The sequence below is a fragment of the Suillus paluster genome (genome assembly GCF_016628075.1).
Source record: "Suillus paluster strain FC165 chromosome Unknown EDB91scaffold_51, whole genome shotgun sequence".
Taxonomy (NCBI): Eukaryota; Fungi; Basidiomycota; class Agaricomycetes; order Boletales; family Suillaceae; genus Suillus; species Suillus paluster.
The window spans coordinates 192,031-215,464 of record NW_024537611.1 but is presented as its reverse complement, the minus strand read 5'-3'; the positions used below and the strand labels follow the sequence as shown (position 1 = coordinate 215,464).

Below are 23,434 nucleotides of genomic sequence, written 5' to 3'. Positions count from 1 at the left end.
CACTGCATTGGAAATTTGGAGAAGATACTCTTGATGTCCTCCATTCTCGTCTTGAGACCAGACAGAACATTGTCGTGGCGAATGAAGAATCCTACCAGCGCTTGGCATTCACGATGAGGATTATTGTCCTGATGTTTACGTCGAAGTGCACTCGTTGGGTCGAGACACTCTCATAGGCTGCCAGCGGACAAGCCGCCCACTGGGAGTCAAAGCGGGGATGGCTTGATGAGCTCACCCCAAGTTTTTTTTAGAGATTTGCCGCTGATAGAGAGTACCCGCGCAGTGTGGACGTTGCCGGACAATCGACAAACTGATGGTATCGACGGGGCACGTTTTTTCGATCCTAACATGAGTGAATGGCACGTACAGGGAGCACGGGACCCATCCCAAAACCTAGGTTCAATGGACTATAGTAGTCGTGACGCCCAACTACCTGTCATGTTGGAAATTGGATGTTACAACAGTTGTCTTCATAGTTGCCATTAGGGATCCATGGCCAGGTGGGTTTTCAAATTCTTGGAATGAGAGCTTTGGTGGCTGTTGAGTTTTTAACTTGTCAACAGCCCAAACGACAACAATATAATATGGTGTGTAGTTCGTTTCAAGTTGACTTTGTTCAACCAATGTGAAATGACTCATCGATGATTCATTGAATGGACACTCAAAGTTGGGCGTCTACCACTAGCTACTTAGTACTTCATTTCCAGTGTACGCCCTCCGGCGGTACTTATTTACCTGGCGTCTTGTGTGCAGTTGTGCAGCCGCAGTCCAATTTTGTTCTCGAATTTCTCGTCATGTCAACAACTTGCAATCAAAAAGTGTCTCGCGATGCTGGCTTCGACGAGATATTCATAGGGATTCATGTGGACCTCGATCGATTCTGATTTTCTGTGCACGAACGTGTACATGGATGATTATTTATTGTCACCAACACGTGAAATGAGATAAAGATAACCGGGGGGCCGTAGAGGGCCGCAGTCATTGTTCTTAAAATTCGACATACATATTCTTCCTGATCAACGAATATCACGTCGCCAACGATGTATACTTCAGGCAAGCGCGCACCTGGGCACAGACGACAGCGATCAAGAACTTCAAGCGATCCTGGGCATCCGTATGTGGCACCGCCGTTCAAAACGGCGTGGCCTGCACCAGCGCGCAGGACGACAGAGCCTATGAATGTTCCCCACCAGACACCCTCACGGAACTCATCCGTAGAACGGGTGGGAGACCCATTCGTCCCCCCACCAGGATCTCTGCTTGCACAGATGGATGTGCGCTCACCGATGAACCCTTCTGGTCCAGTATCTCCGGCGTCTATTGCACCATCACAACATTATCGAAGCCCTTCTAGACAGGGTAGCTTGTCTCAGGTCCCCCTGATACAGAATGTACCCCAGCCGCCTAGAACGGCACTCAACACACCTCCGGTGATGCCTACACCACAGATGTCCTCGTCCTATGCCCCAAACTTCCCTGTTCCCCAGCCAAATTCCCCACCCTTTCCTTCGCCATACCAGCAATCATCGTTCTATGGGATGGAACATCAGGGATCCAGTCACGGCGTCCGCCAGGGTGTGAATCAGGGTGTGAATCAAGCCCAGAATACACCTCCAGGCACACAGAGTGCACACCATAGCATGCAGCAAAATAGCTTCCACCACAGTCATAGTAGCCCCCATCATAGCACACATCATCGTTCTCGATCTCATTCGCGTCCTCCAAGTGCAGCATCGCACAGGTATGCGTCAAATATCACCCAGCCTGTGTATGGTCACGGTAGTTCCACTCCGAACGGATCACGCACCTCTCTCAATGGTACACCTCCCAAGAACCAGTTAGCGGCTGCTGCACTCAGTCATCAGAACAATGTGTCGTCTCCTGACATGTCCTCATCCTTGAATCGCCCTTCACTTAACCCAGTTCCATCCAGTGGCCGTTCACGACCTCGCAGTCGCCCAGTCTCTACTCAACCGGCACCTATGTCAAGCAGATACCAAGGGAAACCTGAGACACCCCCTATTATTCCCGCAAAGCAGCTTCACCACACGACGCAGCGCCCGCCGCTGCCAAATATGCCAGCTGGACATATACAGACTCGCTATGTGAACATGCTTTTGGCACTTGATGATATCCCGCCACTGTTCAACATAATGGCGTCGTTCTTCACGTGGATCTTACTTGCGGGATTCGTCCTATTCCCTGGAACATTCACATCTTTGCAGCAACAGCAACTCAGCGGTGTGGAAGCCCAACTGCTGAATGCGATATCCAATATATCACTGTGAGTGACGGTCAAAATCGTAGGAAATGGAGTCGTTCACCAGACACCTATAGTTATATTATTGCATGGGTTTGTACCGGTATTGGTGGCGTTGGTATGATCTGGTTATGGTGGAGGTGGCAAAGAAATTATATCTGGATTGTGAATCGTATCTTTGTGTGAGTACAGTGCATTGTCAACTATTCACTGATGAATTTACCTTCAAAGTAGGCCTGGCCTACTCAATTCACTCGCTGGTATCATCTCGGTTCTTTCCAATATCTACGGCGTACAGCATGGAACCTACAGCATACCAGGCGAGTCAGCAATGATTGTGACAGCTGGGGTTGCAGGCGTGTGTGGATGCCTTGTTCTCGTGTATCATTTCTGGTTACTGGGAAATATCAAGAAAGAGCATGACAGGGAAGTTGGTGTCGAGTTTGCTGGAAGGCACTGGCGAAGGCATTATGGGGGGTGAGACCAAGAAGTAGGGGACGACATGAAATCTATCATAGACCTTGGTTAATTGTGGGTTGTTGAGACATATATGGACTCACTTGGTTCTAGGCTACTACGAAACCGGACTATTAACAATGAGCGAAATTAGTGGTTCAGATAAGCATTTAGAATTCATTCTTTCAAAAATTCTTTTGTAACATAACAGAATATCTCCCGTTGATACAATGCTCGAACGGACGAGCATCCGCATTTCGTACAGCAATATGGTTCGCATCCGAGGAGGCCGGGCCGGGCGCCTGCAGCTGCATGATAAGTTATGTCTCAACTGCCTTGCACAAAATTAGTAGCCAAACTCGACCTGGTGTCGCATGTGTACCTTCGTGTACACACCTCGGAAGTTCTTTAAGAGTCAAAAAACAGATGACAAGAGAGATATTTAAAATTGAATACAACGCCGGGGCAGCTGAAGCTAGTGACTAGGAGACGCTCAATAACCGAGCAACACTAGCAGCCACATCAGATGATGAGAGATTATCCAGCTCAACGTTTTTCTCAACTCCACGTTCTACAATAATTCAAATTAGTACAGCCATACATAGATTGGCCCAAGGGCACGAGCAATACACGCACCAAACCGTGCAAACATCCGCGCGGGTGTACCATTTGCCTCCCGTATCATGACAGGAAGGTCCGGGTTGTGTTTCTTGATGACTGGGTATGTAGACAAGATGAATTGCCTGCAGACATGAACATTAAGTACATGAGTGACGGTGCTGTGATCAGAAACCATGAACCCACCGCGTGCCCGCCGACGCTTGGCTTGATTGGCAGCAAAAGATGCGAATTTCACGGAGAGCGGGAGACAATGTTTTTGCAAACGCGGACATGGCAGGAATAGATCAAGATCAAGCTGGCCACAGTCAATAAGGCAAGCAACGTTTCTGCAACGCTTTTCTTACTGCTAAATTGTCCTCAGCTCGGGTTCGTTCGAACGGGTGCTTACATAATAATCTCAGGCCTCGTTGCAACCAGCGGGGCATGAGAATATAATCTTGTTGGTTGCTTTGCCCGCCAACCATTCAATCCCCTCGCCGCTGATCGCCACGCCCCGAGGTTTCTCGGCGACCTCCGCCACCATGGACGACGACCAGAGCAGACAACAACAAGACTGGCTCAACAGCCGCCAGAATAGGCTACCCTCTTTCACAGAGGTCCTCTCTAGAAGGACGCGACCACCTGTGGATTTATTCATGTTTTAGTACGTCTGGCCCTTATGCTTGCTTGAGTGGTTGAATAGTCTCTGATGTTAACATATTTATATTTAGTCTTTTCCTCCAACGCGAAGGTGCAGAAGACATCCTGGATTTCTGGTTGGATGTTCAGCAACACGAGAACCTTTGCAGGGCATATTTTAAAGATGTCCGAAAGTCAGGCCGGACAATCAAAGATGATTGGCCTCAGTACTGGGAATACGCACGCCGTCGCGGTTCAATATATGGCACGGTCGTTGGACTTCAGCCCGCTGCCATGAAGCGAAGTACAACGAGCACAGGCGAGATGCCCAACGACCAAGAAAAATTCGCCCACGGCGGTGACGAGAAGCGTAGTGGTCAGCGTTCTACAACGCCTGGTGTTGACAAGGAGCATATCTCGTCCGCTTCCCCTCCCACTGCTGTGAATAGTCCAGATTTTGATCCACCACGGTCAACGACACCTTTCTCCCTGTCTGGGCGGACACCGACCCTTTTCAATCTCAAACGCGCATCACGTGCGCCAACGGTCATCCCACGTTCCGCTGCGATTACTCGTATGGATCTCATCACGTCTGCTGAGCGCATCTTCTTCCGGTACCTCTCTCCCTCAGGCACCGTAAATTCTCCTGAAAATCATGAAATATACCTCCCTCCCGCCCTCCGTATACACACATTTCCCCTTAGTAGCACTCAAGAGCCGAAATCACAGAGCGACCTGAACATGATGGCACATATTCCTGATATGTTCCACGCCCAGAAGGAGTACTGTTTCAGGGCAATGGAACAAGACGCGTTTCCGCGTTTCCTGAGGAGTAAAGCATTTGGAAATCTCACACCTGTGTCCGCATTGGCCCGACTTGTTGTCGGTCTCATTGTGCTGTGGATTGGGCTTGCCGCCGCCTTCGCCCTAATATTCCTCGATGTACAACCAAAATCCAAGCGATTTTTCGTGCGTATCATTTGTCTGGTGTGATTCTGCGTCTAACAGATTGTTTTCTATGCAGCTCTTCATTCCTTTCACGTTTGCGATTTTATTCCTTATCTCCCATCAATACGAACTCGATCCGATCCTTGTGTTCCTCGGGCAGTCAGAGTCAACCCCGTTCCGCACGCTCACTATCCGCGAGCCATATGTGAAGAAATTGCTATTGGGTCGTGCTATTTGGGTTACAACTCTTGTCGCCATTTGCGTCGTAGCGCTCACACTCATTTTCTGGGCTGTCCCTGGACATCGCCTATAGCGATTGGATCGAGCAAAGAGCTGCTGCGTCTCTGTACTTGTTGGATGGGCCCATGTGGGAAGGGTACTCAATGTATGACGCTCATGAAGGAGAGCGAGCCGATCGATATTGTTGATTTTACGCTTGGGTGACAAATGACTTTGATAAGCACTATTATCTTCAGTTATTCGCCTACTCCCTCTTGCACCTTGGTCTACTCTACCTCCTAATCTTTTGCATTCTGTGTTTCGCTATCATTTTACCTCGCATACCCCGCCAGTTCACCTCCATCCTCGCTGTGCTGTGCTGTTCTTTTGTTTCACTCGTTTCCCTGAATCCTTTATGACCTTTTTATACGTACGTACATGGTAGGACGTTAGGAAGTTAGACTCATATCTTTAATGTACATGTTCTGGTTACGCTTGATGTCGTTGATGAAGTTGATTGACTAGTAGGCACCTAATTGGATACCCAAGTACGTGATGACAAACTTTCACCTGTCTTCATTGATAGCAGAACCCGACAGCTTGAGTCCATCGCGCGTGTACAATGGTACATGTTATCACGTTTTGAACTTCGAACTGGTCCCGAGATTTCTCAGACTGGCATTGAAAAGACGCGCAAGCAGCAAGCTGCCAGACCAGGTCCCACGGCATGCATATTGCACAGGTGAATTTACAGTAAGCAAGTCCTTGAATCGACTGATTACAAACAATCTTTTGTATTCACTGGCAACAGTGACCATCGGACTCTGACCATTGCTTGGATCGAGGGTCAATATTGTGGATGACCTCCGGGCCCTGGCACCGGCCCCATAGAATTCTTTGGCCGACTTGAAAGCGCAGAGCGGACATGTAAAGGTCTGGTACCTGCCGTTGCTCTCCTCCCAAAGTAACTCCACATGAAACGGTAACTTGGTTTCAAGTTTTGACGCCGTGAATAAATATATGCGCTCATCTTGTTTGGCGATGCTGCACGCCAACACCGTACAGTAAGTATCCTTAGCCATCTAGCAAAAACATGATATAATACGTTTTGTGCACAGACAAGAACAGTGAGATCCCTTAGATGCACGAGCCCAAGTGCAGTGGTGAATCATGACTGTGCCACTGGTGGAACAATGGCTCGTATCTGCCGATCAACCCAACAACCGTTGTGAACTCCAAAAGTGGTCCGTCCACCCGAACAAAGCACCCGAACCCCTGTGGGCCTGTGGATGTTTGTAATAGTGGTTATATATGAAGGATTGTGCAAACGGGAGCATCACCAACAACTTTCGAATTAACCATGCATCGCGCTCTACTAGTCGACGATATCGTTTACGCCATCTTGCAAAATGTCACGTCGTCAGCGACGGACATCATAAACTTTGCAAGCACTTGCTCTGCGGTCTCTCCTCCTGCCCTCAATATACTCTGGCGTAGACAGTCGAACCTGGGACCCCTCATCATGTGTCTGCCTCAAGACACCTGGGAAGTCAGAGATGACAATGTTATTGTGAGTTGTCTTCGCCGTGTAACAAGAGACTGCTTACTATCCTCCCATTTGCAGCACCTTTCCCGCGAGCCGCTACCCACGGAATGGGACCGCGTCAGAATGAACGCGTCTAGAATACGCCACATTTTTGGAAACCCCAGTGGCACCCATTCCAAGCTCCCCCCGAAGCCGCATCGCCGTATCCTACAACGACTTTTCGCCTTGCTTCCGCCCACTTCGCTCTTCCCCAACCTCGTCAAATTGGATTTCGAAACAGTGTTTGATCTTGCGGAGTTCAGTTCAGACTTCCGACTACTTCGCCAGTTCCTCTCGCCCGGATTAGAAACGCTTGCCTTTTCGGTACCGCCAGACGTCCCGGCCCATGAGGTGGAGCAATTGGTTGATGCCTTTCCGGCAGAAGCGCCCGGCCTGCGGCAATTAGTGATATCCGCCGATCACGGTGGTTCGCCTTGCTACATCGACCTACCTCTTAACAAACTGAAAAAGTTAAATCTGCTGGCCGTAATCCGCAACGTGTCTTTGACGAGGCATACCATTGCTGAAATTGGACGCTTGCGTTCTCTACAAGTCCTGGCACTTACTTTATATAAAGGATCCGGCCTTCTGGAGGATTCACGATTGACGGATATGCCACTTGAATTGTGTGCCCTCGACTGCCTCATGCTTGTTGCTGATCGCATGCAACTCTGCACATCCTTCCTTCTTCGCGTTAGCACCCCAAAATTATCAAGCATCGGCATCAAGTACACTAAATATGCTGCACCGGAAGAAGTCGGCAAGCTCGTATTATCCGTGCACTCGTCTTGCCGATCCTTCGCACTCGAAGAGATCACTATTCAAAGTTACAACTGCACCCCACATCAAGATCTTTACCTCCACAGCGAACTCCCTTCCCACCTTTTCCGACCCTTACTCAAGTTCAGAAGGCTGAAGACTGCCAAGTTCATAGACATGGGAAAATACTGTCTTGACGATGCTTTCATCGAGGATGCTGCGGTTGCTTGGTCGGATATTCACGAGTTGCGGTTTGCCTCAAAAGAAACGGTCACTTCAACGGTCACCTTTGCCGCAATGCTTTCATTGGCCTCGCGATGTAGATCGCTAGGTAACCTACATTTAACCTTCGATGCCACCCAAAGGCCGACGCTCCCCCATTGCATGGAGACCGAGCACGCACCGGACGGAAACCCGAATTTTTGGCTCAAGCAAACCACTCTCCAAAAGCTGCATGTCGGACACTCGAAGGTATCGGAAGCGGCACTTGCCCCGTTCGTCCTGGCTGTGGTATTTCCCAATCTAGTTGATATCACCTCATATCAAACGCCCGGTGTTTTCGATGATTTGCAGTGGGACCAGGTAGCAAGAACACATCGACAACTGGTGAACCTTTGGGAGGAGGATTCAGGCATGCCAGACTCCTTGCCGAACTTCGTAGTACAGTCTATGTTGGAGGACAACTTGCCGTCAGGATCATAGGAGGTCTCCGTGTCAATCGGGATGCACTACTAGTGACCAAATAGTGACTGTGGTATACATCTGTACATTCTGTAGGCTTATATGCCATTCCTTGTAACACGCAACAAATGTAAATCATCTTGTGCGCGCGTTCTGCTCACGCTTTACATCTAAATGACGGCTCCTCCCAAGCTTTTCCTATCAGTTTCACCGTGACATATACTCCTAGCGGAGTATGGCTGCGATATACCACCGTAACCGTGTGCTCATGACCTTCTATCCTACTCACCCTACTCACACGGGTGGCATCGCTCCGAGACATTAAACAGAAGACTTCTAGAGGTCCAGTGGACGATCTTACTATGGCCCTAAAACCATGATCGTTAACATCCTGATTCAAGGAGAACGTAATTCCTGGAATATGCAATAGCGTACTTGATCGACCAACCACGTGTATCAAGCTCATTCTGTATCTCACCTGGAGCCGCATATTCGAGCCTCTGAGGACTCACGGGATTCTCGACGAATCAGAATGATTCAATTCGCGCAGGGTGAGGCTAACCATTGCCTGAACTTGAAACGATGAGTAATGATAAGGTGTTCTATCGGACTTCATCGGCATGCGTTCAGCTACTGCTTCAAGTACCCTGTTACTTAACGCTTGCTTGTTGTATGCCTGGATCTCTTCTCGAGGTCAAATACGAGCCTACCAGAAAGTATATAACCTTGGCAAGCCCGAGTCCCGAGTGAGGTTCATTGAGACCAACATACTTTTAATTTCTAAACATGCAGGTTACTCTTCTCTTCGGCATCGTCACTTACTATGTCACTCTTGCTGTGACATACCCGACAAGCGAGAGCCGTCGCAGAACGTTCTTGTGAGCATTAATCACTAGCAGGCACTGTAGCCACCATAGCCCCATCAATGGTATTAAAGACAGTTGCAGACCTTCATGACGACAGTGAGGTCGGTTCCAATCTCGCTGTTTCCGACTACTAAGAGAGGTAGGCTTCGGAGTCATCTCGTGCATCAATCCCTCTTCGATTACTTACTTGCCGCCAGACGTTGAGAAACGCGAGGAACTTGGCTCACTCCTGAACATATCATACAAGTGTTACGGCTGCAGGGACGGTAAGCTTCAGAGCAGTTATCAATTCCTCTTCGATTACTTACTTGCTGCCAGACGTGGAGCATCGCGAGGAGCTTAACACTTACGGAGACACAGTCACTATAGTTAGTACTGGTCCCGTAACGCAGATAATGCGATACTGAGGTTTTTATTGTGTTACAATGATGTCTTTCGTATGAGACATGCGTCAAACCTTTCGAGCTATGCACCGTGTCGAGCCTTGTCTGCTCTTTAATCATGGCCTTCTGCGTTCTGATGTTGTGTCAACATTTGCCTTGACGTTGACACAATCACAGTCCAAGTGAATCCCTGAGAGAAGGCCGGATGAGTCTTGTTCGCCAAGTAATGGGCGCATTGTCTCAACTTGAAGTTCATAGAACTGCTGCGGGTACTAGGCTAGACGCCGGCGTTGATCGATCACCTATCCGCGCCGAAGTGTGTCTGCATTGGTGAACGGAGTGTGACGGAGAGATACATTACCAATAATGATTCCAATGCGCTGCCCATAGCGCTATATGTCATTGTGCCTCCGGTTGGTCAGAACTTCAAATCAGTCTATTAATATAAGCCCGCGTTGACGGCGAACTGCTACGGCATATAATAATCTCGGAACTGGCAGGCGAAGTTTGGAGTCTTGGGCGAAGTGGTTCAACGGGTAAGGCCGGACTGCCTGACGTTATCCAAAACTCGGAAAGTGTTGCTCAGAGTTGTCGCAGCTTGGCATGGATGGCATAGCGCGACTCGCGCGAAGTTCACAGGCTGCTGAAACACATATGTCTGGGACTAAGGTCAGGTTGGCAGTAGCAAGTACCGCCTTTATATCGCCTTCGGGTAGGCCTCGGAGGTCAGGTAGCTTCATTAGGAAATAAACCCGCGGAGCCTAATAGTCAACTAGTCACTAGTCATTGGTCGGCGTGACAATGAAATCATTCATTTCCGGTTAGACGTCCCCCGAGAGTCCCTTTATACACCACAGTCGGCGTTTTTTTCAGTACCTCTTTTCCTTCACTCCTCAACTGCACAACTATTCGATGCAGGCTGCACGACATGGTTTGTCTCAATCAACCTTTGAATCGGATTCTTTATAATGAACTATTTCGATGCACAGCCCGTCTTATGTCCAGGACCACGAGCAGGACGCTTGTCCGCTCTCACGTGCATGTGCAAAAGCTTTTCTTGACGACGTCGACGTCCAGAGCCCAATTAGGATCTGTAGCGTCGACGGCCGCCGCCGCGTCACAGGTGTGCCTCCCGCGTCCGGCTTTCTTGTTGATATATGACTCTGAGACTTTGTTGTCAATAGACTCCGCCTCCTTCACCGCCTCCATCTCAAGGGAGATGGAGACACTTCTTACAGACTCTGGGACGTGTGACACTTGTAACAGTTGTTGGAGGTAAGTGTTGTATTCTGGGGAATAATACCTTGACTGATCGCGGATCCCAAACTTGAAATGTAGCCTCTGCAACCTTCTACTACATTGCACATAAGGAAAAACACCCGGGGTCACAGCTCCCCTTCGATCCCTCAAAAAAGACCCTGGTCATTTTAGGCAGCGGTTGGGGAGCAACGAGCCTTCTCAAGGGGCTTGACACCAGCGACTATAACACTGTGGGTCTAATGTTCTAATGTAATGCTGGGTTCACAGGCTAATTGTATGACTATTCGCCAGATTGTCGTCTCCCCAAAGAATTTCTTCCTATTCACGCCTCTCCTTCCATCCGTGGCAGTCGGCACGCTCAACGCACGATCCATTGTACAGCGTGAGTCCCCTTCGTGTTAGCCTGTCGCAGAGTTTTTAAATAACGAAATACAGCTACTCGCTACCTGACTCGTCACAAATCACGTCAAGTATTAGTCATTGAAGCTGAAGCCAAGGAAGTCGACGTGCGTCTCTTCTCATATCTTGTGTATCAGGTATTAAAGTGCTTTGCGATGGTAGCCGGTAAACAAAACTGTTACGCTGTCAGGTATGTTTTCCGCCCCTTGCCAGTTCTTCGGAAAATCCTTAGGGTCGAACTGTTACAGATGACTCGGAGATCCAAGGTCAAATCTCTAGCACGACTATCCCGTACGACTACCTTGTGTATGCTGTCGGTGCAGAGACGCAGACATTTGGCATCCCCGGGGTGAAGGAGCACGCATGCTTCATGAAGGAGTTGCATGATGCCGAGAAGGTGCGCTATTACTCCCTGGCCTCTGCAATCTTACTGAGAGCTATGATATTCTGCAGATGCAAAGACGGTTTTTGGACTGTATGCTTTCGCTCCATAATTACCAACGTACAGCTCACATTTACTTGTATAGGCGTAGAGAGTGCTGCTTTCCCGGGCCAAAGTGATGATGAGAAGGACAGGTTGTTGCATATGGTGCGTCTCGACAGTTCTGTAATCTGTTCCTCCGTGGTCCTCCGTGGTCCTGCGTGACCGTTCCCTTAACACGCTCGAATCCTTATTTTGTTTTGTTGAATTTCCATTGTCCTGAAACACATGCTCATCTTCTGCAGGTTGTAGTAGGCGGTGGGCCAACGGGTATCGAACTTAGTGGCGAACTCCGTGATTTCCTCGAGGTACGTTTGTCATTTTCCACCCACTTCACTTCCTGTCGCCTCACCTTTTATTTTATCAATTCCAAGGAGGACCTCAAGTCGTGGTACCCAGAGCTTGCCTCACGGATCCGCATCACGTTGGTTGAGGCGCTCCCCAACGTGCTTCCCTCATTCAGCAAAGAGCTGATTGCGTATACCGAACGCACGTTCAAGGAGTCCGAGATCGAGATCCTCACCAAGACTATGGTGAGGAAGGTGAACGAGAAGAGCGTCGTTCTCAAGGGCCCCGATGGTGTCGAACGGGAGGTGCCGTGCGGGATGGTTGTCTGGGCTGCCGTATGTTCCGTCTCGTTGAAGTTTTTCTGCTTTTCATGGACCATCTCACAGGGCAACACTGGTCGCCAAATAACACGGGATCTGATGGCGAAGCTCCCTGAAGACCAGACGAACAAGCGCGGGATCAACATCGACGATTACCTCCGCATGAAGGGATCTCGCGATATCTTCGCTATCGGTGACTGCACGGCCTCGTCTTACGCTCCAACTGCCCAGGTCGCAAGTCAACAGGGTTCATACCTCGCACGCGTGTTCAAGTTGCTTGCGAAGAAAGACAGACTGGAGGGTGACCTAACTCATGCTGAGACCAGCGAAACGGCAGAGAAACTGAAGAAGCAGGTGGATAAGGTCAAGTTAAAGCCTTTCCACTACAGTCATCAGGGATCGTTGGCGTGCGTGTTTCCTATGTTCTGCTCCGTCAAATTTTATTTACGCATCATTTACAGATACATCGGCTCGGATAAGGCAATTGCTGATCTGCCTATCTTCGGGCGCGAGGTACGTTGTTTGCTCACGTGGTGTAGGATATATGAGTTGACTGGGGTATAGTGGACCAGTGGAGGTGTTGCGACGTTCATGTTCTGGCGGAGTGCTTATCTGAGCACGCTATTTTCTCTCCGAAACCGAAGCTTGGTTGCTGGGGACTGGGTAAGGGTGAAGTTATGGGGACGGTGAGTACTGAGTCTTTCTTCTGTCTTCCGTTCCTGGCTCCAAAGGTCTTATCTTTCCCGCCCAATGACCCTCTTCATTTCTTCATATCTTTTATGAGAGCAATGCACTGACACATCTGCAGTGACGTGAGCCGGGAATGAAGGCCGGGCATGAACGTTCAAGACTAGCTAGGATGGACTATCAACATCGCATTTCTAGATATAGACTATAGAGGTACATCATTTCCCCCCTGTTTATCATTCATCATAGTACATAATCGTGTCTGCAATTTTTACCGGTCGCTACCCCCCAGCCACGCGTTGCCTTCCATTCCTTCTCGCTTCCTCATTGCCTTCTTATCGTATCATGCATATTCTATGCTTCTTCGTATATTATTGTTATTGTGGATGGGTGTTGGGAAGAGTTATATAGACGCTGCTAAGTGCACGCATTGACCGATAGAGGTAGTATTTTGCATATATATAAATCAAGTCGATGAATGGTTCGTCCGTCAGCAAGGCCATGTAGCTTCCTGAACCCCTATAGTCATGAGACACCCATGGTAGCAAGCTGGTCCCCAGGAAGGGCGGTCAGCGCTCAGGTTCAGGCTCAGGCTTGAGGGATGAAGAGTGATGTGTAGTAGTTTAATAGTCTTAGGGCGAGTAACGAGCAATGTGCTATACAGCTCGAATCAAAAGGTAGAGCCCGAAAATCAGATCTCAGCAGCCTGTCTGTACGTTCTCCTTCAGTAGAGATAGAACCTCGGTAGCTACACCCCAGGATCTTTGGTAGCCCGCGGCTCTGAGTCTGAAAGTTAGAACTTGCAATGATTTCCAAAAAGTTGTCTCACCCCATTCCATATGCGTGAATAACCGTCAGGTTCTGCTGCTCGCCATCCGCATTCTCGCGCATGTAAGGAGCCAAGCCATCACTTCGTTGAAGAGGAAGCGAGATATGCTCAGCTTCTACGCGTGGACCACCCTTCCTATCAGGCCTAAGGCCGACATTGTGCCTAAGGATCTTCGTCCCTTCTTCTTTCAGACATGGCGCCAGGACAGAGCACCGCTCAAATATGCCCTTTGCAACCGACATGTCCAAGGATGTGTCCCAGTTTCCTATTTGATGTGTTCCATTTAAAAACGCGGTGTTCGTTTGTGTTAGTCCAGGGCGAGGAGTAATAGATGTGACGTGTTCCGACAGCCCGCCACCTATGCGAAACAAGACGTCAGGGATAGTACTAGTGAAGGCATAAATGATAATATTTACTGACCAGACCGTACTGTTATGAATTCCTGTAAGCCAGTACGTTGGACTATGATAGATTGTCCCCTGATCGGATACATGGCTGTATCTTCTACTCCGATCAGAGACCGTGAACCTTCGAATCCGATCGTCAACGGGCAGCTCGTAATGCCTGGCATGTGCTCACCGAGAGATGTTGCATTCACTAATAAACTGGTTTTGCCAACCAATGACTTCACTTCGTCCAGACTCCTTATGTATTGGCGACGGAACACAACACCACAAGCCTCGAGCTCTGACCGAAGCCATGACAAATAATCCGGCGGGTTAACGGTGACTGTGTTGAACGCAATTCCGACTTTATATGGTGCAGGGATCTCAGACTCTGAGAGCAATTTGAACTATTATCATCCCATTTAGTATCTAAGAACAGCGAGAAACAAAAATACTCGAACATACATCGCGGACAAGGTCTTTCCACCAGATAGTAGAAAGGATGGCGTCCGTTTCTCCGAGGATCTTAGAGGGTGATATCTGGAACCCTTGTCAGCCGTGTGCCGACCGCCAAGCGTTTGAACAAGACTGACTTTGACCAAGCCCGATGGTGCCATTTCCCATAACCTATCACTGAGAAGCCTTGTCCGTAAACCTCGAAATATTAGCGATGCACTTCTTACAAGGTTATCTGCTCCCATCTTCGCACACGCTCATCTGTGGCACCCAACGGATGCGGAGACCAACTCGCACCCTAGGTAAGCTTGAAGTAAGAAAGTGCCTGTGATTAAGAACGCTCGAAAGGTACGCACAGCGAATGGACTTGCCCAAGCTTGGGAATCCCAATCCCCAGGCATATCTCTTGCAACGATCGTGATATCAAAAATCACATCTGAGTCACAAGCAGCGATGTAGGCGATGGTAAGTCCAATCACCCCCGCCCCGAGGATGACTAGAGGGACGTGGGGTTTGGGGGCAGAAGACATGCCTTTTGTAAAGTGGAAGTAGATAACAGAGATAAGGTTCTGTAAACTTCCACGCTGGGAGTATGGGCGCTAGCGCAGGCTAAGTAGTAGCGCTTGAGAGACGCTAGAGCTGGCGGCCGAAATGCGGCCGAGTGCTTACACGCCAAAGTGCAGGCATGGTAGGGACAGAGATACTTGCGACGCGAACTCGGGCATAAGGTAGAATAAAGTGTGTGTGCAAAGTCGAAGATATCAAAAAGTGACGTGATGAGCTCGTCAAGTGGAACACGGACAAGCCGATCTCCGCTAAGCGGTACGGTGTCGTCACTGGCGTCCGCTTCACGAATCACGGCTGTTTACTGCAGTGCCGTATGATCAGTTTTATGTGAATCACAAACTAGTAGTATGGTTTGCTCATAGAACAGGCTCAACTTGAAACATGATGCATCTGATGCATGAGATCTGAGAGGTCACCGGTCACTACTCACTAGTCACTGCTCAAGCGCCTGACCATGTACTCTTCGAGTAGATTGATGCTAGACGAAGATCAAGGAGCTGAACTATACTTATTTGATTTGCTCACTCCCATATAGAACATGCTTCAACTAGTTACTGGGGTGACCATTACAGACCCTCTGATTTTGCCATCCATCATCCATGACTCCCGAAGCGTTTCGCACTCATCTCGGCAGGTATACTGTTTCCTTCCCGGCCCAAGTCCTCCTTATGTTGTACCTCAGATCACTGCATCGAAATGCTCAGGCAGAACATTATGTTTCGTGGTGACGTGGCAATGCTCACCTAGTACGATTGGGAAGGATCCCTTGATCCTTTCCCCAACTTCAACGTCCTCATTAATGCAGAAACTTCGAGAAGATCTTGGATTGGGTAGATGAGCATCGCGTTGTTGTCCCTGAATCCGAGATGGTCCGCTTGGAGGATACCGTCGGCCTGCATTCATTATTGAAGCAATTGGCTTGGTTTTTAACTTTTGACATGGATCACGATATGACGGATGTAAACCACGGAAATGTATGGGTTTTACTACGAGTTGAGTTCCATCGGCTGTTTACCGATTGCCCTGAAGTATTTTGCAGCGTCAGTGCAATTGCAACTTCCGCTGAATATCAAAGCCGCTTGGCGCTCGTCCTTTGTGTCACTAGGGAAGTCCATTCCGAATCCGCCGCTTGCGTTACTACGGAAAAAAAACATTTGCAAAACGTACACACAGGTAACGTCGCCTACGTAGACCGGTGATTAATCCTTCTCATCATTGATTTTCATTACAAAGTATATGAACAGTTTCGACTGTCCTGCCAGAGGTACACAAGCAATTGATTTACGCAGTCGGCGTTTCCATCCAAGTTAGTGATATCGATATTCTACTACGGCCATTTGATGTCTGGCTCTGCGTCGTGGCTCTGCGAAGATTGTATGGTGAGGTCAATACCATGATATTTGATGCGGAGCAAGGCTTACCACTTGATCTCTTATTACTCAGCGACTGGCTCCGCATATAGGGCTGGCTCTGCATAGTTGCCCTTCGCACATTGTATGGTGAGGTCAATACCATGGGATTTTGTTGCGGAGCAAGGCTTACCACTCGCTTAGTCAAGGTCAAGATCTCTTGTGACTGGCTCCGCATAAAGGGCTGGCTCTGCATAGTTGCCCTGCGCACATTGTATGGTGAGGTCAATATCATGGGATTTGATGCTGAGCAAGGCTTACCACTCGCTTGTCAACACCCAGATCTCTTGTGATTGGCTCCGCATAGAGGGCTGGCTCTGCATAGTTGCCCTGCACACGTTGTATGGTGAGGTCGATACCATGAGATTTGATGCTGAGCAAGGCTTACCACTCGCTTGTCAACACTCAGTTCTCTTGTGACTGGCTCCGCATAGAGGGCTGGCTCCGCATAATTTCCCTACGCACGTTGTATGGTGAAGGTCAATACCATGAGATTTGATGCGGAACATGGCTTACCACTCGCTTGTCAAGGTCGAGATCTCTTGTGACTGGCTCCGCATAGAGAGCTGGCTCTGCATAGTTGCCCTGCGCACATTTTATGGTGTCGGTGAGGTCAACATGATGACATTTGATGCGAAGCAAGGCTTACTACTCTCACGACATTGTTACGCTTGTCAAGGTCGCGAGCAACCTGCGGACATTGTATCTTCATGTCAACGTGACAAGACTTGATGCGAAGCAAGGCTTACTGGTACAGTACTTATCGCGGTCCGTGTACTTTGATCTCGATAATTCACGCTCGTACATACATAACAGCCGCCGGGCATCTGAAAAAAAAACCGAATGATTGGAACGTAGCTTCACGCCAATACTACGAACATCAGTAACTCGCGGCCTCAATCGAACATCATGCGTATCAATTTGTCACGAGAAGCTGCAGTCGTACAGAGGCGTGGAGCTCTGAGCACCCAAGTCAGTAACAAACTTGCGTCTAGGAACTATAGTCGAGTCCATGAAGATCAATTAGTAATTTGCATAACGACGCAACTACGAGCACAACCATAATCGTCTAGCATGCGATGCCTAGTTGCCAACTACATTCCGCCGACTGAGTGGTTGGTGTGATGAGTGCTTCATCATGATGGGATGAAAAGTTATCGACAAGTCAGGATCATCGCCCTTAAACTGGGCATTAGATGATCCGCTTGCAGAAGGTCTTAAACGCTACAACTGCACCGAACCATCGGACTACTGGGTACGGAAGTTGTAGTTTGCTGATGTGGCCGCATGGCCAGGATCAAAGTCAATTCAGACGCCCCAAGTACAAATATCAGCAGCACCAAAAACTGCTTGCAGATAAGACACAGCGTAGTCCAATTCCCGCAGGCAGACCCAATAGAAGGAAGACAGGTGTTCCTTCTATTAAGGAAGAGACGTAGAGCCATTAGGAGAGGGGGAGGATGCATCTTCGAAATGACCGGTCCGGGGTCAAAGCCTGGGCAAGACTACTGTGCGTCGACCCAGCCATTGACCCACGGGCTTGGCCCCGGTAGTGGCACGTCAAGCAAACATCGAGTACAGTTTGATAGAGTAGACGTAGTGCAGTGGGCGCTGTCAGGATTCTCAAGGATAAGTAGTACGATTGATAGATGAAGTTTTGATACGTGTTGTTGGAAGCCTATCGAAGCTCGAGCTGCGAGACTATAACCGGGTACCCCGCACGTGCATATGTCAATTTACCAAAGAGCTAGGCAGACCATCAATACTTCATCCCTTCTTTCAATAAGAGGGCGATGATGCTGTGATTGAACAGTTTACAGCTGTGTGCAAAAACGTCGACAGTATGCCCGTGACAATTGGAGTCAATTGATGTACATCATTCATGCGCCAAACCTGTCGACCAGACTAATGATTATATGTCCAAGTCTCGGAGCCTTGTGAACCGCACGAGTAAGCTACAGCGGATATTGCGCATGTGCTGCCGACGTGGTGTGGGGAGACCCTGATGTTGGAGGCGTTGGAAGAGGTGTATCTAGAAGGAGGGTGGAACATTGATCGATTTCCCGAGACAGAGGACAAAGAGGATGTGATATACGCTGTTAACGTTTTTGGCTTTAGTTGTACTGGGAGAAGTTGGGAGAGATGAGGAGAAGGGAAAAGCGGATACATAATGGAACCACTGGGCCAGGGAGATCCTCCCAAGATGCGTTGAGGCGTTGAAGTCTCAGGGATGTCAGACCTTAAAATTATATTTCCCACAGCTACAAGCTGAAGCCTCTGCACGCTTAGTTGCTCTAGAGTATACATCGACAAGTGTGGTGCGCATTCATTTAGGTGGTGATACTACACCACTGTTCAGTGTTCATGATAGTAGATGAGATGTCGGGGCAGGGCATAGCACGTAATGTGGTTCGTGATTGAATCACTTTAGTGTTTAAATTATCATACACGGTGCGCGGTCATCATCCAGACTCGAACAGCCTCTCTGGCATTCATGCAACTCATTAGCGGTGCTGCTCGTCATCATTTGGCTTCTGGCGATTGACTACGCGTTGCACCAGTACCATCACCATCTCCTTGCAGGTTTTCCAACCAAACCCGATCGATGTCTTACACATTAGATGGTACGATGAGGCATTCGAATCACCGTTTTGTCAGCGGGCATTAGGCATTGAGTGCTATTCGATTCGCTCGGGCTCGACCAAGGGTACGCAACCGTCCACCGGTTGGGCTCATGAGACAGTACACCTATCTTTCGCTCTGTTATCCACGGAACTGTCGATTTCTATATTCGACAAGTCAGACATTCTCCAATCCCAGCCTTGACGTTCAAATGTGCTTTTCTCGATGCAGTCAATAATACGAACGAACTCATTACTCACATCTCAGTCTCGTAGAAGGAACTGAGATGCTCGTACGGTGAACAGAAGACTTTATAGTAATTAGCATAGAGATAGAAAAATCTTATCGTCTCTAAGGAATGAGATACGTGGGATGGACGACGTCAGGCGCGTCATGCTCTGATGTAGCTACTTTTGGTTAAGCTCGAAAACACTCGACTACTCCTTCATCGGATGTTTCGGACTGGTCGGATCCCAAGTGAAAACTGAGCACCACTGACACAAATCAAGGAGATCTGGATGTGAGATTGATGCACTCGGGTCCCGCTTCGTCGTCAGAATCGACATGTGTATGGTAGTAGTACCATCGTGATCACTCCTTCTATACATATTTGAAAGAAACAATATTAATACCGCCAAAGCAGAACATTAACATTATATTTATGGAGTACCACTACCTCATGTACATAGTCCCATCCTATCAATTCGGCACCCCATGATGCATATTGGTCATGCAAAGGTTATGCATTATGCAATATGCATCATGACGATGGGATCCTCAAAAAGTCCATGCATTATGAACATTTCAACCTGTACTCATTAAAATGCTCGCATCCGCATATCACCGGTTCCGGTCATCCTTCCATCTCATCAATGCTGAGCGCTGTTATATTGAAGCTCCGTATGACGAGAATGACGTCAAGACGATCGAGAATTAGGGTAGGAACAGTTTTGGCGGATTTGGAGCAGCGGTCATGCCGGCTTAGACTGAGGTCATGGTACTTATTCCTACATCTAGGTGCTACTAGTATCCGTCCGGCTCGTCACCCACTGCGAACTAGATGTGCACATCTGAAATGCATTACGTTACTTCTGGAGGTGCTTTTCTTCACGCAGTCTTAGAGAATGCCCTCGAGCAGAGATTTTCCAGTTTTGCAAGAAAACGGACCAGCCGTATCATATCATCGAGCTTCAAAGATCACAAGTAGATCTAGATGACGCTCATACCTATATAGTCGATAAAAATACAGCAGATGAACAGTGCATAGCCGCGAACGGGCCGCACCGAAAAACGTCTAATATTTGATTTACCACCCAAAAGTTTCTTCGTGGAGCTTAACTCCACCCACAGCCGTACACAAACGAATGTCAGACTCTTTCACCACACGCGCCGTAGTATTCGCCAGCGACACAGGGCCACAAACCCCTACGAACACACCGTTAGAACCCCCTGCTGACATCGTGTCCGTGATCGCTGCATCGAGCAGCTTATCGAGTCTGGGTCGGCCGGGCAGGAGGGTAATACCGTTAGGGAGGTACATCCCGCCGAATGTTGTGCTGATCGCGCGGGTGTAGAATATGTGCATGCGAACACGGGTAGATGAGTTTCGCACGATAGATGCGAGGAGGGGGAGTAGAGGGGAGAGGGATGCTGTACATGTGATGAGCATCATGGTCAAGGGAAGCGGATGAAACGTACCAGGGTCTTGGATGGACCAGACGATATCAATGACCTTCACATCCGTGGCTGTCTGGATCAGATCCTGCACTGCTGATAATGCAAAGGAGATGCCGCTCCCACCAACAACGAACATCGCCCCAGAATAGCTCGACATCATGGTGTGTCCCACGCCGCCTGCGAGGGAAGAAAGAAACGTGGTGAGATGCGTGGATTCCCCGGTAACACGACAACGTACCATAGGGACCCTCGACCATCACTTTAACATTACGGCCGACTTCGTTGCCGGTTTCACTGTAAGAAGCCGTTTGAGCCATCCTGAAGAGACTGCTCGTCCAGCGGCCAGTTTTCTTGCACATAAGAACCATTCCTTCTGACGTTTGTGTCACGCTTGCGATGGTGAAAGGGTGCACCTCAGTCCATCCCCACCATCCCATGGATGAAGAAAGCACGCGCAGGCGGACGTGTTGCCCTGCACGCCAGCCAGCATTAAGTGAAGGTACCTCGACTCGGGTGATCCCGAGTTCCGGGAGAGGACGCAGCCTTGCCGTAGTGACACGGGTCTTGACAGCGCGAGCGATGTGATCAAGGATATAGAAGACACATGCGGCTATCACGTAAGGAACACAGGCAGGCTCATGGTAGCATGCCTGTGCAAAATCAGCGTCGGTAACGAGATGGGAAAGGAAATGCTTACAGCGAATAAGAAGACGAAGAGACCCACGGCATGCGTTGCGATGAAGAGGTTGTACGATTTTGATCGAACGAATTCGGTCGAACAGAATCCCAGGAGGTCCAAACAGATCAATGCGACGATACCCCAGCGAATGGAGTCCTCCGCGAGTTTCTTGGAGATGTCGCCAGCGAGGCTCCATTTATAGACTACCCCGAGCACACAACTGATGAGAAAAGCGGAGAAGGGGTGGGGCGGTACATACCATAGCCAAGGAAGTGGACATTCGCACCAATGACCATCAGCTTACCGACCAGGCGGTGAAGAAAGTTCAACTGCATGGCGTGATCAGCGACGTGGCAAATAACGCTGTTGATCAAGCAAACCTTTTCGTATCCAACGCCCACCATCATGCCAATGATATTGTTCTTGGTAGCTAACGCATATACGAAAGGAATTTGAGAGGTGATGACGACACCTGCTCGTTGAGGATCCGTGAACGGATCTGATTTGTAGAAAGACACGTAGAAGATGATACTGATGTATGCCAGCATCAGGAGAACTTGACCAATGGAGTAGTTGTCGTGAACACGGTGGTGCAACACAGACGCCACAGGACGCAAGATAGATGAAACAGTAGGGTCGCGTTGGGGAGTAATTGGCAGGGCTTTCTCATTATAGCCTTGCGACAGCCCGATTCGGGGGAGATATGGTAATGAGATGCATTCAGTCGAAGAGTCTGCGTAGTCAATATCCACAAAGGAAGCCTTCGTAGGGTCAGCGGGGTATGGAGGGGTGAGGTTGATACTTGGCTTGGCGGAGGTGCGAGGTTCTACTGAGCGAAGGAGGTGACCTTGAGACCATTCCGACCTGCGGCTAAAACGAGCATATGCGCGGGGGAGACTGGCGATAGTGAAGATGAGGATGATACCGAAAATCAAAATATCAGCGTGGTAAACAAGGTCATCGTCCAAGCCCATGTTGAGAGGATGCTAGTGGCGAAAAGAATGGCTCAAAGGTGCAGTTGGGACTTCCAGAAGCCCCTCGCAAAAGTAAAGAAGGGAATGAAAGGAGTGGCACGCTGGTCAGAAATCAAGTGAGTGGATAGGACAAGTTGGAAGGCACCTCACCGTATAATGGTTGAGATCCATTACTTATAGGCTAATTAGCCATAGCGCTCATAACAATGAAATTTCTGAAAAGAGGCAACAAGCTGCGATACTCCGTGGGGACACACATATGGGTGCACTCTGGTGTACCTTAATGCATTTCTGTTGACGTTACAATCAGATTAGCCCAAGATGTGTGAACTGATACTACGATTTGGTTACAACAGGCGCGACCTTCAAGTTGGTGGTTCAGTTTCTGAAATACTGTCTTAAGCACTAGAAAACTTGATCATCATTATACGGCCGACTCGGACTACACAGCTGGTGAAGAAACAGATACCTCAATCAACAATAGAACTGAAGAAAACAAGGGTGACTGCGGCACACAATATTGTCGTGACGACAATTCGCCGCCCAAAAAGGCGGCTTTCTTTGTGTTAACGTTACCGGTGTTCGGCATTTGCCTAACGGGTGCTGACAGAGTAGTACTATCACCACGATCACCGTTTACTTTCAACTCTGAGGCAAAAAAGCCGACTTGGTCGCAGTTCCTCTCTCAAAGTGCTTTCATGAGCAGTTCGCTTTTGGTTTTTGCGTTCGTAAGCACACATTTTTGATTATGCGTTCAGCATCTCCATCAATCGCACGAGTGCGCTGCCGAAGTCGTAAGCGTTCATTTCAGTGGTTTTGCAGATGTAGCCCCGTCCAAAGTTGCATCATTCTCCCTTATCTAGCTCGCCGCTTATGACGTTATTTTCGAGCACCAATTGGCATGGGTGGACTCACCTGGCTAGTTACTGGCACTGGTCACGGTAACTATGATTGTATTTAACACTGCAGTGTAGGCCTTCTGAATCGAAAGGCGGACATCATAC

General features: G+C 48.9%; 8 protein-coding genes across 8 annotated transcripts; 5 read left to right on the top strand and 3 right to left on the bottom strand.

The window, feature by feature from the left end:
• Positions 1-1,982: 1,982 nt before the first annotated feature.
• On the top strand, positions 1,983-2,741 carry EDB91DRAFT_1057185 (uncharacterized protein; the record flags this gene model as incomplete). The annotated part of the gene is made up of 3 exons (XM_041314058.1): positions 1,983-2,284; positions 2,338-2,442; positions 2,495-2,741. 3 exons carry the CDS (start codon positions 1,983-1,985, stop codon positions 2,739-2,741), a joined length of 654 nt encoding a protein of 217 aa, XP_041174524.1.
• A 457-nt stretch (positions 2,742-3,198) lies between these two features.
• Positions 3,199-3,609, bottom strand: EDB91DRAFT_1057170 (NDUFA2, NADH ubiquinone oxidoreductase 10.5kD subunit; the record flags this gene model as incomplete). Its single annotated transcript, XM_041314054.1, has 3 exons — positions 3,199-3,287; positions 3,353-3,459; positions 3,521-3,609. The coding sequence occupies 3 exons, from the start codon at positions 3,607-3,609 to the stop codon at positions 3,199-3,201; spliced, it is 285 nt and encodes a 94-aa protein (XP_041174523.1).
• A 151-nt stretch (positions 3,610-3,760) lies between these two features.
• On the top strand, positions 3,761-5,617 carry EDB91DRAFT_1348705 (RGS domain-containing protein). The gene is made up of 3 exons (XM_041325985.1): positions 3,761-3,980; positions 4,048-4,924; positions 4,980-5,617. Exons 1-3 carry the CDS (start codon positions 3,859-3,861, stop codon positions 5,214-5,216), a joined length of 1,236 nt encoding a protein of 411 aa, XP_041174522.1. The 5' UTR covers positions 3,761-3,858; the 3' UTR covers positions 5,217-5,617.
• An 865-nt stretch (positions 5,618-6,482) lies between these two features.
• On the top strand, positions 6,483-8,285 carry EDB91DRAFT_1225893 (uncharacterized protein; the record flags this gene model as incomplete). The annotated part of the gene is made up of 2 exons (XM_041320978.1): positions 6,483-6,692; positions 6,747-8,285. The coding sequence occupies 2 exons, from the start codon at positions 6,483-6,485 to the stop codon at positions 8,166-8,168; spliced, it is 1,632 nt and encodes a 543-aa protein (XP_041174521.1). The 3' UTR covers positions 8,169-8,285.
• Positions 8,286-8,819: 534 nt separating this feature from the next.
• EDB91DRAFT_1147960 (uncharacterized protein) lies at positions 8,820-9,778 on the top strand. The gene is made up of 4 exons (XM_041319317.1): positions 8,820-8,984; positions 9,085-9,118; positions 9,211-9,279; positions 9,332-9,778. The coding sequence occupies exons 1-4, from the start codon at positions 8,934-8,936 to the stop codon at positions 9,418-9,420; spliced, it is 243 nt and encodes an 80-aa protein (XP_041174520.1). The 5' UTR covers positions 8,820-8,933; the 3' UTR covers positions 9,421-9,778.
• Positions 9,779-10,222: 444 nt separating this feature from the next.
• EDB91DRAFT_1147951 (NDE2, mitochondrial external NADH dehydrogenase) lies at positions 10,223-13,310 on the top strand. Its single transcript, XM_041319316.1, has 16 exons — positions 10,223-10,327; positions 10,386-10,519; positions 10,581-10,671; positions 10,735-10,886; positions 10,948-11,038; positions 11,092-11,162; positions 11,218-11,245; positions 11,304-11,452; positions 11,509-11,530; positions 11,583-11,644; positions 11,782-11,844; positions 11,911-12,159; positions 12,211-12,551; positions 12,606-12,657; positions 12,709-12,830; positions 12,953-13,310. The coding sequence occupies exons 1-16, from the start codon at positions 10,309-10,311 to the stop codon at positions 12,969-12,971; spliced, it is 1,665 nt and encodes a 554-aa protein (XP_041174519.1). The 5' UTR covers positions 10,223-10,308; the 3' UTR covers positions 12,972-13,310.
• A 219-nt stretch (positions 13,311-13,529) lies between these two features.
• On the bottom strand, positions 13,530-15,032 carry EDB91DRAFT_1057227 (uncharacterized protein; the record flags this gene model as incomplete). The annotated part of the gene is made up of 8 exons (XM_041314061.1): positions 13,530-13,611; positions 13,661-14,018; positions 14,081-14,188; positions 14,240-14,453; positions 14,512-14,586; positions 14,640-14,679; positions 14,730-14,800; positions 14,859-15,032. The coding sequence occupies 8 exons, from the start codon at positions 15,030-15,032 to the stop codon at positions 13,530-13,532; spliced, it is 1,122 nt and encodes a 373-aa protein (XP_041174518.1).
• Positions 15,033-19,908: 4,876 nt separating this feature from the next.
• Positions 19,909-22,922, bottom strand: EDB91DRAFT_1147924 (uncharacterized protein). The gene is made up of 8 exons (XM_041319315.1): positions 22,900-22,922; positions 21,837-22,827; positions 21,716-21,785; positions 21,475-21,659; positions 21,016-21,427; positions 20,799-20,954; positions 20,252-20,750; positions 19,909-20,197 (listed from the first exon to the last, which is right to left on the bottom strand). The coding sequence occupies exons 2-7, from the start codon at positions 22,428-22,430 to the stop codon at positions 20,407-20,409; spliced, it is 1,761 nt and encodes a 586-aa protein (XP_041174517.1). The 5' UTR covers positions 22,431-22,827; positions 22,900-22,922; the 3' UTR covers positions 19,909-20,197; positions 20,252-20,406.
• Positions 22,923-23,434: the final 512 nt, after the last annotated feature.